General features: G+C 40.3%; 1 protein-coding gene across 4 annotated transcripts in view; it reads left to right on the plus strand.

Moving 5' to 3' along the window:
* The window catches only part of creb5b (cAMP responsive element binding protein 5b), a 299,242-nt gene extending 289,919 nt beyond the window's left edge, over window positions 1-9,323 (plus strand). For 2 of the 4 annotated variants that reach the window (XM_055659976.1, XM_055659968.1), the window contains exon 12: window positions 1,751-2,088. In XM_055659976.1, the coding sequence (XP_055515951.1) occupies window positions 1,751-1,914 (164 nt within the window). In that variant the 3' untranslated portion in view covers window positions 1,915-2,088. Of the gene's footprint in view, window positions 1-1,750 lie in introns of all 4 variants that reach the window. The other 2 variants (XM_055659958.1, XM_055659983.1) reach the window with 2 other exon arrangements.
* Window positions 9,324-16,806: the final 7,483 nt, after the last annotated feature.

Consider the following 16,806-nt stretch of genomic DNA (forward strand, 5'->3'; position numbering starts at 1 on the left):
CTTCTCAGCTTAATGACATCTTTCCTATTGCTGTAACTAAAGTTCTTCACAATACTCTTAAGTGCTGCCTCAACTATGTCTTGTACAATTGCAACATAACATCGCAACTCTTGTACTCAATGTCCTGGTTCATTAATGCCAACCAGCACATCAAAAGCCTTCTTCACCACCTTGTATACCTATGGTCCCTCTTTCAAGGAACTATGTGCTTGTACTCCTGGGTCCTCTATCCCACAACATCCCCAGGGCACTACCACTTACTGTGAAAGTCCTATTCTGGTATGACTTCCTAAAATGCAATACCTCGCACTTGTCTGATTCAACACAGATCAATGTCAAGAGTGTTTTATTGTTACATGTCCTGAAATGGAACATTAAAATTCTTACTTGCAGCAGCACAACAGATAAAAAAACATAGTACTTTATAAACAACACACTAAAGAACAAAAAATAGTTCAGTGTGTATATAAAAAACCCCGATAATAATGCAAAGACAAAAGCAATGCCCCCAAGTCTATGTAGTTCTGAGCTTATTTGGAGATTGTGTTTAATAGCCTGTTGATTGTTGGGAAGAAGCTGCTCCTGAACGTTACAGCTTTCAGGTATCTTCCTGATGGCAACAGTGAAACAAGAAGGAGAGGAATGGCAAATGAGTACACCATTTGTCATTGCTCCATCCATTTACCCAGCTGATCAAGATCCTACTGTAATTTTTGACAACCTTCTTCACTACTTGGAATATCTCATACTGTAGTGTAATATTAGTACAAATTTACTAATCAAACCTTGTACATTTGCACCCAAAGCATATAAACAAATGATGACCAACGATGGGCCTAGCACTAGTCCCTGTGGCACATAACTAATCACAGGCTTACAGCCCGAAAAGCAAACTTCCACCATCACCCACCGCTTCCTCCCTTCAATCCTATCCAATTAGCTAATTCCTCCTGGATCCCATATGATCTAGGCTAGTCTCCCTCCCAGGATATTGGTTCTCTTCCTGTGCAGGTGCATCCCATCCCTCTTGTACAGGTCACCTCTGCGCTAGAAGAGATCCCCGTGATCCAAAGACCTAAACCCCTGTCCGTTGCACCAGCTCCTCAACCTTATATTCTGCTGGCCAATGTTTCTATTCCTGCCCTCACTAGCACTTGACACTGGGAGTAATGTTATTACCCTTGACGTTCTGCTTTTTAACCTGTTATCCAACTTCTTGTATCCATGCAGCATGGAACCCCTTTGCAGCAGCCCACACAATTCAGTTGCCTTCCAAAAGTACCAACATATACTCCCTAGATGCACATTGGGATAGAGTTCCCAGGAACATGCAATTTGATGACATTTGGGAAGGTAGTTAATGTTCTGTTTAGTGAGTTTGGTGGTGGGGGGTGGAGGGTGTGGATGGTGAGTGAAGAGAAGTAGGAAGATCATCTTGTGTATTTTCAGGAAGTGCCCAGTCTAACTCTCTCAACTGTGTATTACGAGAACTTTTATTTCAGATTGCAGTATTTGATATTTTCTTGTCCCTTCTGAAGCAACGGCTATTTTACAATTTGGGTCCATTTTAGCAGAATAATGTGGAAAGGGAACAATGTAATATGTAGGTAGAATATGGTCAACTGCTCCATATTGCCACACGTTATGACACATTGCTGCATCTGTGCATTTTTGATGTTGCTCATTTTACTGCAAGCTTTTCAAGCTGCAGGTTATATTAATTCTGATTGTGTAATATATTTTTACCTAGGTCCTGAGAACAGTCCACCTGGAAGCCCTATCCCCGTTTGCTCTCAACAACAAGTCATCCAGCACAATTCAATTAGCACTTCAACTGCCACCAGTGAGGTTGTAGGCAGCTCCACCCTCACCCAGCTTGGGAATCAGAGAACAGATCGGAACCCTATTCTCTAAGTGCTGCCTTCTATCACGAGTGCATTGGCAGGAAATACAAAAAAATGACACTTTGTCAGGACTTTTGAAAGAACAACATAATTCTGGAATTAAATACACTTTAGGGGAAAAAAAGACTTTTGCTATTCATTTTAATAGTTATCAAAATGCTATTTTTTTTTAACTTTAGTTATGAAAAAGGGAAATATGCAATTAAAAATGCTGATAGCTTGGGATTGCATTAATGCTTTCTCATAACTTGCTGGTACCAATTTGAAGATTCTGCTAAGAATTTTTGAACTTTCTGAGTTTTATTACCATGTATATAGTCTCCACTTATTATCAGCAGCAAGATCTAGGTATCTAACCAATCTGCAAATTAACAACTGGACTAAGGAATCTAACAGCAATGCCATCTCTGAAAAGAAGCCTCCAGTCTAAGCTATAGATACAGCCCATAATGCAGCTTCTCTTTCTTAAAATTGTTCATTTGCACTGAAAATCAAATGTTATGAATTGATATTGAGTAGATAATTGAGTCATTAATTGAGTCAGCAGAATATATTGAAGAATGCATTTCAGTATTAGAAATATGATGTCACTTCGTCTTCCTTTTTTAGCAATATGATCAATTTAACATAAGCTGTCATTTTCATGTCTGCACATCTTAAGAATCTGTTTTGCATTCATCACTTTCTTCATTTACAGGAGCAATTTTGCTATCTACTGCAGCATCATCTCTAAGATTGATAAGAATGATCTACTGAGCTTAACCTTATGCAGTTACATCCCATTGACAATGCAATAACAGTGGTCATCATTCATGCAACAGTTCAATTTGCGCAAAAACAGTTTACATGAGTAAAGTCTCATGTATAAAATTTTAATAAACATTGTGATCAAATCAGGAGGAAGTATAGCCATAGACACGAAGCATATTTGATGTTTTTATAAACTTAAGAACAGCGTATGAAATCAATTGGTTATAATCCATATTAAGCCGTTGACATCCCCATTTACTTGAAGCATCAAATGGAAAGAGTAGTAATGTTCCCAAAAAATATATTGATGATTGGCACTAAAGGCATGGCACTCAAGATATACATGTTTGAAGGATTTATGCATTGGAGCATATTCAGTGGAAAAATATGTAAAAGTTTATAGAGTTATGGTTATACGACACAGACTGAGTTCCATGCATCCATGGCAATCAAAGTGACCTCCTCAGCTAGTCCCAATTGCCTACATTGGGGCCATATCCTTCTAAATCTCACTGAATGTATCTTCAGTTATTTCATCTTTAGTTATTATTGAAAGGCTATAATTTGCTATCAGATGTGCCAACCTACTGGCTTTAAATTTGCCATAGCAACCTCAATAATAACAGATTCTGCTATTGATTGACTGAACCACCTTGTATCATGGACCAACCAAGAGCAACACTAAATTAATATAAAGCCTAAATTGGATACTTCTTACAGCGTGGTCCATACGTATAAAAATAAATGAGCATGCTGCAAAACTGTGAAATGACTGTTCCCGGGGAGAAGGCTGCCTAGAAAATGAAAGCCCATAGCACTGGGACATTGGCTTATCATTTACCAATTTTAAACTTACTGCTGGTGCCACATCTGCCTGAGAATGTCCAACTATGGGGGTATATTTTATCTTGGAGAGGGCAGATGAAAATGATCAGTAGGGAATGGAATGGAATACTTTATTGTTACATGTGACTAGGCACAGAGTTTCATTGCTTGCATACCCAATGTACACAAATAGCAGCCACCTATGGTGCTGAGTGTATTTACCTACCTCTACTTTACAGAAAGAGAAATTTAAACTGGCCTGCTCCCTTTAAATGCTGTAATGCTGTCCAGTATGTGTTTCACCAGGTAGCGTACTTAGGTGTGAGAATTCTAGGGCAGTGGGAAGAAGAGGTGAAGTGTAACAATTCTGATAAACCACTCACCAGCTTACACAAAACGAGCCTCATTCTTTTCTCTTTGAAACCTTGAAGGGAATGCTGCACATCACAATATGTGGGTGATCTGGAGACTTCTCACTTCACCATAAGTCTTCCCCTAGATTGTTAACCTCATTACCATGTCAATTCTGAAATTCTGGCTATTTGCAATCAAGCTGCAAATCTTTATTTAATTTTTCACCCAAACTTTCAAATATAAATTGAGCGTTATCCAGGGATTGGAATAAAACATCCACCCCTTGGCATTGAAATTGGCATTGAAAAGCAGACGACTTGCATCAGCCTTCACTGCAAATTTCCAGTCTTTTCCTATGGGGAAGAGAAAAGCTTCACACATGCACTGAGCTGGTAATTTAATACCATCTGTCACGGAGTGAATCAAGCTAAACCTAAAAGCAAACCCTTTGGGACTGGAATAGGTCTAAGTGATCCTGATCCAGACGTAATGCAAACTCTTTTGAGGAGAGGTTGGGATTATAGTGTAACCCTGGTTTTAATGCAGTGAAAATGCATGAAGCTCTGAAACATTGGAAGGCAACGTTGTAATTCTGATCAGATTTTTGTTTGAAAGTACTGTTTTGAAAGAATCTTGCAACAAATCAAACTGGAAATTGATGCTTCAACTCAAAGACGAGAGTGTTCATAATTAATCAAATTTAGATTTTTTCTCTGTGGAGAAATAGTATTGTTAAATTGTCACAACCAATATCATGCTGAAGTGAATTACATCCCGTATATGTGCTGGCAACATCCTGTATATGTGCTAGAATCATTCATTATCCAGTGGGCAAAAAATAATTAACCTTCCATAACAATAGCTTAACTTGTTTTTAAATTGTTTTTTTATACATACATAAACACACAATGAAACAACAGTTCTTAACACACTAGAAAGTTTAGCTTGACTGATGCCTCACTTGATATCTTTAAAATTAAATCTCTCTATGTACAAACCTCAAGTTTTTCAGACTGAAGAGAAATTGACAGCATTGACCACCAGCTTGTTGGAGGTACCTTTTAAAAGGGAGTGCCAAATTACGTAGAAAGGGTTTCATTGGAAATATACATCATTTTATGACCACAGTGGTTGTATTTGATCTTTGTCTACATACATGTAAATCTGAAACATTTAACCAAAAGATTGCTCTATACCCAAGCAATTTTTTTTTCTGATAAGAATGAATGAAATGAATGAAGGTAATTTGTGCTGTCAATGTTTTCTTCTTCGGAACACTGAGCAACTCCGGCAGGAGCTCTAAGCAGCTCCAATGTCAGAGGCAGTGGTATACTGTAAGTTCCAGTCACCAAAGGATGTGGAGTTCGTGGCACACTCAACAAAGACATATCTCAATGTCCTTCAAAATGTGTTACACCTGTAATTTACATTTTAAGTGAACTTGCACCCATTTTTAGAAATCTACCCTAGATACCCAAAGTATCCAAAAAAAAGTTGCATGTACTTAATGGGATTTTATAGTGTGTTTTACACCATTTTACACCAAAGAAAATAGGCCTAACACATTTGTAAATCATAAGACATGGGTATAAAATAATGGCAATCATATATTTTCAAAGTTTTCATGGTTCACTATGAATCAGACCTTGTCTTCCAATATTTTACTTTAGGGCCAAATGCCCATAGTTTTCCCAACTCATTGGACAATTACAGTTCATCTAAGTTGGGGAACTCTCAAATGATAGCAAAGGAACATCAGTCATCAATGTGTGAGTAAGCTTTTACTCGATATAAAACAAATGTTTTTTTCATAGTAAATTTGAAACAGAAACACAAGAAAGAAAAGGAGTTAAGGACTTTGCACTAAAAATAATTACCCATGATGGTTAACCACCCTAATATTATCAGAAAAATCTCTGGATGATTAAAACACTAAACATTATAAAAGTACAGTCAGTACAAGTCTACAATATTGTATAAATGACTCCACTGGTTGTGACCTTTGCTATTGAATTAATTTCAATATTGATAACATCTTGTCCTCACTAAATATCAAAGTTGCATTAGTTAGATTGGACCCAAATACACTCGATTCTTTGAATTACATTGCCATCAAGCATGGAACCATTATTCATAAAATATATAGGAGCAGAACTACATTTTTGTGCTTTTACAAAGACTGCCTGAAGGGCTTGTGGGTTAAAAACCCCTCAAAGTGAAGCAGAGTCTATGCATGTTGAACAGCACTTTACAGAGTTATTTTTTTCTCCTAGCTTATTTTATTGTATTATTTCTTATAATAACTAAGCATGTTTGACAATTTGTCTGATACCTTCTTTAATCTACATTAGCTGTGGTCCATAATTCTTTATGTTATACGTGGCAATTGTTCTTTAGAATCTGTAACTGATTTAAATCTAAGGGGGAAAAGGGGCATGCATCCTTGGTGTTTAATGGGACTCAAGGAATCAATTTGGGTATTAAGCTAAGAGAAGGATCATATTCTACTTAACTTTGGCATGCATTGTAATTGTGCACTTTGTTTTTTTTCATGTGCAAGTATGAAAGTTGGACTCATGATTTAATTTTGCCTTTCAAAGTTCTATAATTGACACATTGGACTTTACCCGGGCTGTCAACCTACCCGATGTTGGTTGCACTAAAGTACAGAATCTAGATTACACAGCAACATGAAACTGTCTAATGCACATCCCCTTTACAAAAATGTTGTTTACATTAATGATTCCTGTTACAATTATCTTTTAGTCTGTTATCGCAATGACAAATTAAATCTGACACATTGCTTCATGCATAACATTCTAATGCAGAAAGCCACAAGATTGCTTCACTGAAATTATAGTTTTAATATTAAAAGGGAAGATGGAACAGAATTTGAAGGGAATTCATGCACTTTTGTTACTGACAAACGCTTTGTTTGAAAGTCATTGTGAAAATCAAGCACAGTCACATCCTATAAATTCAAAAAGTATGGATAAACATATGGATTTATACAAAACAAAGTCAGCATCAGAAACAAACTTTAATCGTATTGATGCGGGGGGTTGCTTCAGTTATAAATTTGACTCCTTAGCAATATAGTGCAGGATTGAGCAAATCGATTACTTAGCTATCTGAATTTAAATATACTCTAAAACCACAAAACCACATTCTGCTTCATAGATGAGCTCTTGGCTAACATGAAATGATTTTCTATGGATTTATATTCCACGCAATTCTGTATAAAATCCCGAAACCTTGTAACTGGGCTTTGATGAATGTCCAGTGGTAATGTTATGTCCCAAATATTAATTCAGACTATGCCTAACAATAAGAGTAGCTATGCTTAGCTTGGAACTGTTGGGGATCTTGGGATGTTCATTTTTTTGATGAGTGAATTCCATATTAGTTTTATGAAAAGTATTTTTCATCAGTTTATAAAATAATAAGCTACGAATTGCAATTGGTAGACTGTGTCATTCACTCTCGAGGACCAAATAAATGTCAACGTTTATTTAGATTTTCCTATAAGGTGCTAAGTTTCTAATGTGGTCAACATTCCAGGGAAAAGTTAATGAAATGTTTTTGCTTTAATAAACTGATACTTCTTGGAGAAACTAATACATGATATTCTTGTTAACGTTTGAGAGGATTATCGATTTTATTTTCAGAAGAATATGTGTATTCTGTTCCAAAACTCATTTCACTCCAATTGCAATGTTAGAAAAACAAATGGCATATTTCTCCAGTTTCTACAAACTCAAATAGAAACTTAATAGGCTTTCTTATTTTGGAAACTATGTTATCCAACAAGCACTGTGAATATAATTATGGTTTATAAAGATGTTTGAATTAAAAAAGTTTTTTTTTCTTTGTGTTGAACAATCATAATCAGCTTTCCATAATGCTTCCTTGGAATGGTTATAACTAGAAAGCTTGACAAAAATGTTTTCATTTTGAGAAATGGATGTACTTTCTTTGCCTATGAAAAATTAGAAATGTTATTAGGGGCATATGGGCACTTTAAGGAACACGGATGTTTCATTAAACGGATTGTTTATTGGGAGACTTTCCTAAATCATACCTACAAATTCTTCCATGTTGCCTTAAAGAGAATTTGATAATTGTCATCTCTGTTAAAAGGACAGATTTTGATGCCTAGTAGTATGAGAGCAATGTAGTTTTTAATTCTTTATTCTTGTTAAATGGCTTTTAAAAAGCAGAATCCAGAGATGGACCACCCTACGGTTTCAGCTTAGCTCATTGAGATTAATGTGTACTAGCAATGTGGCAAAAGGGAAATTAATTAAAGTCTATTTTCTCCAAAGCCATGTCGATGCACCTGAATACACTAACAATCACAAAAGTAACTGTGGCCACATGCTTTGAGTCCAAGTGTGAAATAATGGTTAATAGCTCAGCTCTTCGTTGAGACAGTGTTCTCTTCTTTTGACTCATCTGGAAAATATTTTCCAAATATACAAATGTAGATCCATGTGTTGCTGAAGCTGCTTCCACTTTGTTAAAATTCCCTATGCTGTTTGTTCAACAATCTTGTGAAACCGCTTCAAACCCTGTAACAACTTCATCGTTGCGGGCCAGCAGATTGTATCCTCTCTTTATAAGCTTTGGTACTCATTGATATCACGGTGTGGACAACAGTCATCTTGTGTTCTTCTGGAGATTTTGTTCACCACTTTCCTTGGTACAAGGAGTAAATATTTGGTACATACTTGTAAATACTTGTTTTTCAGCACTTATGTGTTTTTTTTTGTTATTGTATTTTAAGCTTAAGCTTAATGAGAATATTCATTGTTGCAAGTGAATAATGATATTAAATCTGTTGAAATATTTTACATTTTTACATTTCTTTCTTATCCTATTAAAAAGATTTTGTAAAAATATTACATTTCACTGCAATATAATTAATAAAGCACTATGGCAATGCAGATATTACAATAAGTAACTACCTCAGAATGATTATTTGTGCTTAATAACAGTCCCAGTGAAGGAGATCAACTATTTATTCTTATTCATACTCCCATTACTTCTGTGGACCATTCATTTTAGGCACTTTTATTTCTGTGCTTTAGAAATGCCAGCAACAATCTGAAATACACCATTGTTTCTGGTTATGTGTTCTTCAGTTTAGATAGCAGAGAGCAATATTTTATTTCCTGTCAGATTACTGTCCTGCAGCCCTCTCCTCTGAAGCCAGCTTCTGATGGTTCAGAATATTGCACCCTGTAATAAGGCCATTCAACAGAGTGGCATGACGGCCTCACAAGCATTAGCTATTGGATCTACCGTCATAATGACACTGATGGTCTTGTGGTCTTTGACATGACCCAAAATGCAGCATGATTTCTGATTGGAAAGTGGGTTACTTACTCTGTCGGGACCAACCAAATACATTGACATCCAAGTAAGTGGTGATGATGTAATTTCTGAGATGTTGGGACGTGGTGGGTGAGGACTATCTGATATTGATCAAGAAGGCCTTGAAAGAACATGGCCTAAGGGGGTGGGGGTAGTCTGGGGTAAGAAAATGTTAGTGGGAACCATTTGGTGTTTGAAGTAAGAGTATGGGAGAATGGTTAAGAATAGAGTGCCAGTTGGGCAAGAATACAAAGGTGATTGATGAGTAGGGCAGTGGTTGTTGACCACATGAATTTCAGTAAGAGATTTAATAAAGTCCCTCATGGTAGGCTAGTCAAAAAGATCAAGATGCATGGGATGCATGGTGACTTGGTAGTTTGGATATACATATATTCTCACCATCAACGGAGACAGTGGAATCAATTGATTTCACACACTCCAGCCATCAGACGTGGGGAGGACCATGAATAAGCTGATGGGCAGGTTGACAACTCCAGCACAGTGTCAGTGTCCCATCACTCCAAATTCCATTGCGTTGCTACTGCTGAGCAACAGCTGCATCCCCAACGAAGACAAGGGCTTCACCAGAACAACATTGGCTGCACAGGGCCCTGACCTATCCCACGATTACACAACACATGAAAGTGAACGGGCCATCCAACGGCTGACAACCAGTAAGGCACCAGGCACCGACGGCATCCACCCGGAATACATAAAACACCAAGGCAAGAAGGCAACTGACTGGCTGTGCTCCTTCCTCTCCACGTGTTTCCGCTGCCTGAAGCAGCCAACGATCTGGCGCCGTGCCAAGGTGATCGCTCTGGCGAAGCCAAACAAGCCTAGCGATGACCCCAAGGGATACCGACCCATCTCACTGCTGTGTGTTCCCTACAAGCTCCTGGAACGTCTCCTCCACACACGTCTCAATCCGATGATCGACCCCCAGCTGCCTGAAGAACGGGCTGGCTTCCAAAGTGGTAGGTCAACGGCGGACCAGGTGACCCTCCTGTGCCAAGACATAGAGGACAGCTTCCAGGCAGGGAAGGAGGCTGGCGCTGTCTTCTTGGACCTCACAGCTGCATATGATACTGTCTGGCTGTGTGGACTACACATGAAGCTTCTGGAAACCATCCCAGACAAGCACATGGTGAGCTTCATCATGGAGACGCTGAGCAACCGCAGCTTTAGGCTACACACCAGCCACGGGCAATGCAGCAGGGTGAGAAGAATGGCGTCCCACAGGGCTCAGTGCTGGCACCAATGCTGTTCAACATCTACATCCATGACCTGTCTGCAACCCAGTCAAAGAAGTGTGGCTATGCTGATGACCTGGCCATCCTACTCAGTAAACCATCCTGGGAAGCAGCAGTAGAGGGTCTCTCTGAAGACATGAACATCCTGTCTTCATACCTGAGGAACTGGTGCCTCAAGCTCAGCATGGGTAAGACAAATCTTCAATGTTCCACCTCAACAACAGGGAAGCGACCCGCGAAATGAACGTCATGGTGGATAACGCCCGTCCCAGCTTGTCCCCACATACCTCGGTGTGAAGCTCGACAGAACACTGTCCTTCAAACAAACCCTGGAAGGCGCCAAGGCAAAGACAAGCACCCGTGCCACACTGATACGTCGCCTAGCCGGCACCACATGGGGAGCCACGACGAAGACACTGCGCATGTCCACAGTGGCCCTGGTGTTCTCAGCCACCGAGTACTGCACCCCGGTTTGGTGCCATAGCCCTCACGCCAAGAAGCTGGATGCTGCCCTCAACAGTGCCCTGCGGACTGTCTCCGGATGCCTACGAGCCATCCCAGTAAACCAACTGCCCGTCCTCACTGGCATCGCCCCGGCCAACATCAGACGAGAAGCAGCCACGCTGGCCCTCTCTCGAAAGGCGCAGACCAGTGAATCCCACCTCCTCCATCAGATCGTCACAGAGACATCACGACGTGTGCGCCTCAAGTCATGGCGCCCCTTTGTCACGCAAGCCCAAGAGCTGCTCTGCACAACACCGGCTGATGCTTCCAAGGCCGCCTGGGTCAAGGTGAGATGGAGAGAGTGGAAGTCAGTGGAACCATCTAGGCTACACCATTACATCGATGATCCCATGGACGTCCCTGGCCAGGACCTGCCCCGAAAGAAATGGACACCCCTCAACCGCTTGAGGACAGGTGTCGGACGCTATGGAGTAGCGATGAAGAGGTGGGGCCTCGTGGACAGCGCTTCCTGCGAGTGTGGGGACCCAACACAGACAGTGGAGCACATAGTCACCAGTTGCCCCAAACATCAGCCCCCGAATGGTGAACGAGGTCTGATTGACCTGGACAATGGCACATTGGCCTGGCTCGCCTCAACAGAGCTGCAGGTCAAAAAGACATACAACAGAAGAAGACGAAGAACCATCAACAGAGGTCCCAGCACACATCCCTGCAGAACAGCACTGGTCACAGATCTCCAGTGGAATAACAACTTTCCACTACTGCCCTATGTCTTCCATGGGTAAGCCAATTCTGAATCCAATCCACCAAGTCACCATGGATCCCATACTTATTAATCTTTTTGATCGGCCTACCATGAGGGACTTTATTAAATGTCTTAAATGCATGTAGTCATCATCCTACCCTTATCAATCAGCGTTGCATATATATGACTTGGAGAAATAATAATTGATTGGTTAGTTGGTTTTCAGCCAACAACAAATTTGATAGAGTTATGGACAGTGAAGACCATCAAAGGAAGCAGTGAGATATAGATCAGTTACAGATATAGTTGTGACAATTACAGGTGGAATTTAATCTAGGAAATTATGAGGTGTTGCACTTTTGAAGGTTGAATGTAAGAGGCAAGTATACAGTTTATCACAAGACCTCTAACAGCAAGGACGTACAGAGAGATATCAGGGTCAAAGTTCATAGCTCCCCAAAAGTGACAATACAAGTCGGTAAAGGTGTACGGTATGTTGGCCTTAAATGTTGTAAATATTGAGTAAAAGTGTCACGACATCATTTATTAGAATTATGGTTAGATCTCTATTGGAGTATTGTGTGCAGCTCTGATCGTGCTGTTATGGAAAGCACGTGGAGGCTTTGGAGAGGGTGCAGAAGATATGAAATTGAAAATTTCATGTTTATGTTATTGATTATTTATTGATGCAGCAACAAACACCACTACCCTATATTACTATTCTTCACAAATTCAATTGAACATTTCTCAAGGTGAGCCACAATTCCCACTTCAGGCACATATCAAATTATGCTTTTCCCTGTCCAAGCTCCTCTTTGGTGCAGTGCCAGGGAAAATAACCCATGCTCTCCTGGTAGAAACCTACCATTGGACACTGAGGCAAACATATCAAAGTAGTTGAGCACTGGATTTGGGACAAGGACAATCCCATTTCTGCTCATTTTGAGCCTCACACAAAACATCCAATCTCCTGACGAGTCCATCCCCAATCACTCTCATCCATTGATCTGCTCAGTTGACTTTTGAAACCCTTGACCGCCCACAGCCACTTTTGGGAGTTACTGAAGGTCACTGGCATGGTGCTACAATCACCTTCAAACATACCCATATGGCTGCAGCAGAATTGGAAAGCCATTGTCTTGATCTTTGCTACCATAGTATTAGGCTCAAGTTAGAGATCCTTTATTGAACAGATATAAAAGTGCCCTTTTGTTAGAAGTGCAAGCTAAAAAGGAGAATTAATAACTCTGTGGTTCATTCCAATCACCTCTCCATCACTTAGACACCATGGAGCGATGTGCTGAGCAATCTGCCAACCAACAATTACTTATACAAAAACCCACAGGTTAAGTAATTGCTTGGCTGAGATCTATATTTACAGGGAGGAGACTACGCATATAATGAAATCATTCACATTGATGCAATATTTTAAGGGATAATTACCACAATACTTCAAAATGCTTGGATAACTACTTTGCTTGGATAGCCACAAGTAAATCATACTTTTACAATATCTCTGCTTCACTTTTCAATACTTTAGAAACTCTGTCATGTAGAAACTCTGTCATGTATGCATCACAACCAAGGGGTTGATTCATTCAGATTCAGATCATGATTGGTGCTTGATCCTGTGAAGAAGAAACTGAAATGGGTAGTAAATGCCAGTGGCAGAAGTCATGGAGTCATTGTCACGGAGACATACAGCTCAGAATTCAGCCCCACACATCCATGCCAACCTGTCTAAGCTAATGCTGTATGCCCACGACTGGCCCATATACCACTAAACCTTTTTTTATCTGTGCACACATCCAAAAGTTTTTAAATGTTGTTATTATACTTGCCTCAACGACCTCTGCTGGCAGCTCATCCACCCACTGTGAAAAAGTTTCCTCCACAAGGTCACATCTAATTTTTTCCCCTCAAACAATGCCCTATAGTGATCAAGACCAGGTTCAAGGTGAGGAGTGAGGGGTTTAGAGGAGACCTGGGAAAGAATGCTTTCACCTTGAGGTTGGCTGCAAGTTGGGGCACACTGCCTGAGAAGATGAAAGAGGCAGGTACTCTCCCAATATTTAATAAGGATCTGGACATGGACTTGAATTACCAAGGCATAGTAGGGTAAATGCTGAGAAATGGAATTAGTATCGATAGGTATTTGATGGTTGGTCTGGACGTGGTGGGACAAAGAGCCCATTTGTGCAACATGACATTGTGACTCATAATAGAACAAGGTTACGTAGAATAATTGTGTTAATTTCATGAAGAAGATGGATAAATAACTCCCTTAAAAACAATTATTATTTACAAAGCACGTGGCATTTCCAGCACCAGTGCCTGCTCGGAGTAGAAGATGGAAGAGATGCAAATCCAGGGACATAAATTATATCCCAACCGATCCTGTTAATTATGGGTAATTTAATAAACATCTACTCAAAATATGCAAGGGGGCCTGTTTATGGAAAGATAATGTAAAGGAGAGATGGTGTTGGATGACTACAGATTGATGTGCTGAGTTCTAGGAATATTTATATGTTGAGATGAATGAGGTGCATACCATTCACATGAAATAAGTTTCCATGGGGCATTTGTATGTCCTCAACTTTGAACAAGGACTACTGTGGAACTTTTGCTCCTCAGTTACAGCCTTGAGAATAACAACAATTTTTTCTGCATCACTTCTAATTTCAAAGATCCCAAATCGTTCCTTAGATTTTTATAAAATGTTATTTTTAAGGTGAATAAGTTTAACTGTATGTATGCCTGGTAATTCTAAGCACCCAACAAAATTAAAAATAACTTGCATTCATTCAATGTATGCAAACCACTTCACTGGGAAATTAATCAAAACTTGACGCTGAAATAAATGTATGAGAGATAGTTTTCAAGATTAAAAAATGTGTCACATCTGTGCACACATCCAAGTCACAGCCACAGTCAAAAAGGAACAACAGAGGATGTACTTCCTGCGGCAGCTGAGAAAGCACAATCTGCCACAGGCAATGATGGTCCAATTCTATACAGCCATCGTACAGTCTGTCCTCACCTTCTCCATCATGGTCTGGTTTGGCTCAGCCACCAAGCACGACACCTGGAGGCTGCAGCGAATCGTCCGATCAGCTGAGAAGGTTATTGGCTGCAACCTTCCCTCCATTGACGAACTGTACACTGCAAGGGCCAGGAAGCGAGTGGGTAAGATCATCTCTGACCCCTCTCACCCTGGCCACAAACTCTTTGAATCATTTCCCTCTGGAAGACGACTCCGGACTGTCAAAGCTGCCACAGCCAGACATAAAACAGCATTTTTCCACGAGTAGTAGCTCTACTCAATAACCAAAAATCTGTAACCTTTTGTTCTGGTATTTTATTTAATTCACATGTTTAATCAGTAATGTTTCATTATTAATGTTTAATGTTTTATGTATCTTCTTAACTGTCACTGTATGTCATGTTGTCACTTGTGGGCGGAGTGTAAATAGCTCGTTCTAAGCTTCCCCCCAGTCTAGTTTCAGTCAAAAATCACTGAGTCAAGCAATAGACAATAGGTGCAGGAGTAGGCCATTCGGCCCTTCGAGCCAGCACCGCCATTCAATGTGATCATGGCTGATCATCCCCAATCAGTACCCCGTTCCTGCCTTCTCTCCTTATCCGCTATTTTTAAGAGCCCTATATAGCTCTCTCTTGAAAGCATCCAGAGAACCCGCCTCCACCGCCCTCTGAGGCAGAGAATTCCACAGACTCACCACTCTCTGTGAGAAAAAGTGTTTCTTCGTCTCTGTTCTAAATGGCTTACTCCTTATTCTTAAAAGCATTTGTGCAACTAAACTTTATTTAGGAAAAAGCCCTCCTAGCCTCTTTCACGCAGAGACACTCCGGAAGGTCACGCAGTCCCAAGCGTTCTCCCAGAAGATCGACACAGGACCTCATGGGAGCGGTCTTTTATTGGTCCCCGAACCTTGAGGGGCCGAACCACATGGGGGTGGTCTCTTTACAGTCCAATAACAGATATCAATTAACACAATTTATGATAGACATTTCCCCAACCCAATAATACAGTGATTAATACAATGTATCTGACACAACTAGATGCAACTTAAAGGAGACGAATTATGCAACATGTGCCTTGATAGGTAGGAAACCCAGACAAGGCTCAACACTTAACCCAATCAACATCTAGCAAAGTAAAGCTTTGCAACATTATTTATAATGTATATGTCTGGTTTTCATTCATCCAATCCATTCCTTGCAATTTGCACCTAATTGTCAGAATCTGCAGATGTTCCATTCTCTTCCTGTTGCTCTTAACTGGGCTCTGGACAAACTGGCACCATTCTGCAACTTGTCCCATTTCTGTAGAAGGCACATTTAAATTGACCAAATGGCCTAGCAGCCCAGAAGCCTGTACTCCATTATAGTGTCCTGGCATCTCCAATTTGGCCAGAATTAACAGGAGCACCAAGGCAAATTCCTTGTATGTGAATACCTGACCAATAAACTTATTCATTTGTTCATTCCCCTGAGAGAAAACAAAAGCTAATAGGCAGATTCAGAGCTCAAGGTCTGTGGGCTGAAAGCATACCATAAATTGAGGAGAGATTGAAAACTAGGGTCCACAAGAGGCCAGATTGGAGTAACATAGATATAGTCATAAAAACACATAAAGCATAGAAACAGGCATTTTGACCCACCACATCCATGCTAATCTTTTTTGTCCATCTATACTTATCACATTTGCCTGCATTAGGTTTATAAACTTTGATGCCTTATGGGCCTGTCTCATTTAGGCGACTGCAGGATACAATGGCATCGCCACATGGTCACCACATGTTCGCGGGTGATTACCGGGGAGTCGCCTTCATGGTCGTGAAGAGTTCCCGCATTCTGGGAACTAGTCGCAGCCTCATTATGGTCACCCCGAATTTTTCAACATGTTGAAAAATTAACGGCGACCAGAATGAAGCCGCCATGGAGAGTAGCGAGAATTCTCGTGCCGTAGGTGGGTCGCTAGGAGGTCGAAGGTTCTTGAAGGTTATTTTAGGTTGTAGGCGGTGCTGACCAGTCAATTTCGTTGGCTCATTGGGAAAAAAAAACGAAAGCAGTATTTTCAGAACCAAGGATAACTGACCCGTAATGTTAA

The sequence above is a fragment of the Leucoraja erinacea genome, chromosome 2, assembly GCF_028641065.1.
Source record: "Leucoraja erinacea ecotype New England chromosome 2, Leri_hhj_1, whole genome shotgun sequence".
In the NCBI taxonomy this organism is placed as follows: domain Eukaryota; kingdom Metazoa; phylum Chordata; class Chondrichthyes; order Rajiformes; family Rajidae; genus Leucoraja; species Leucoraja erinaceus.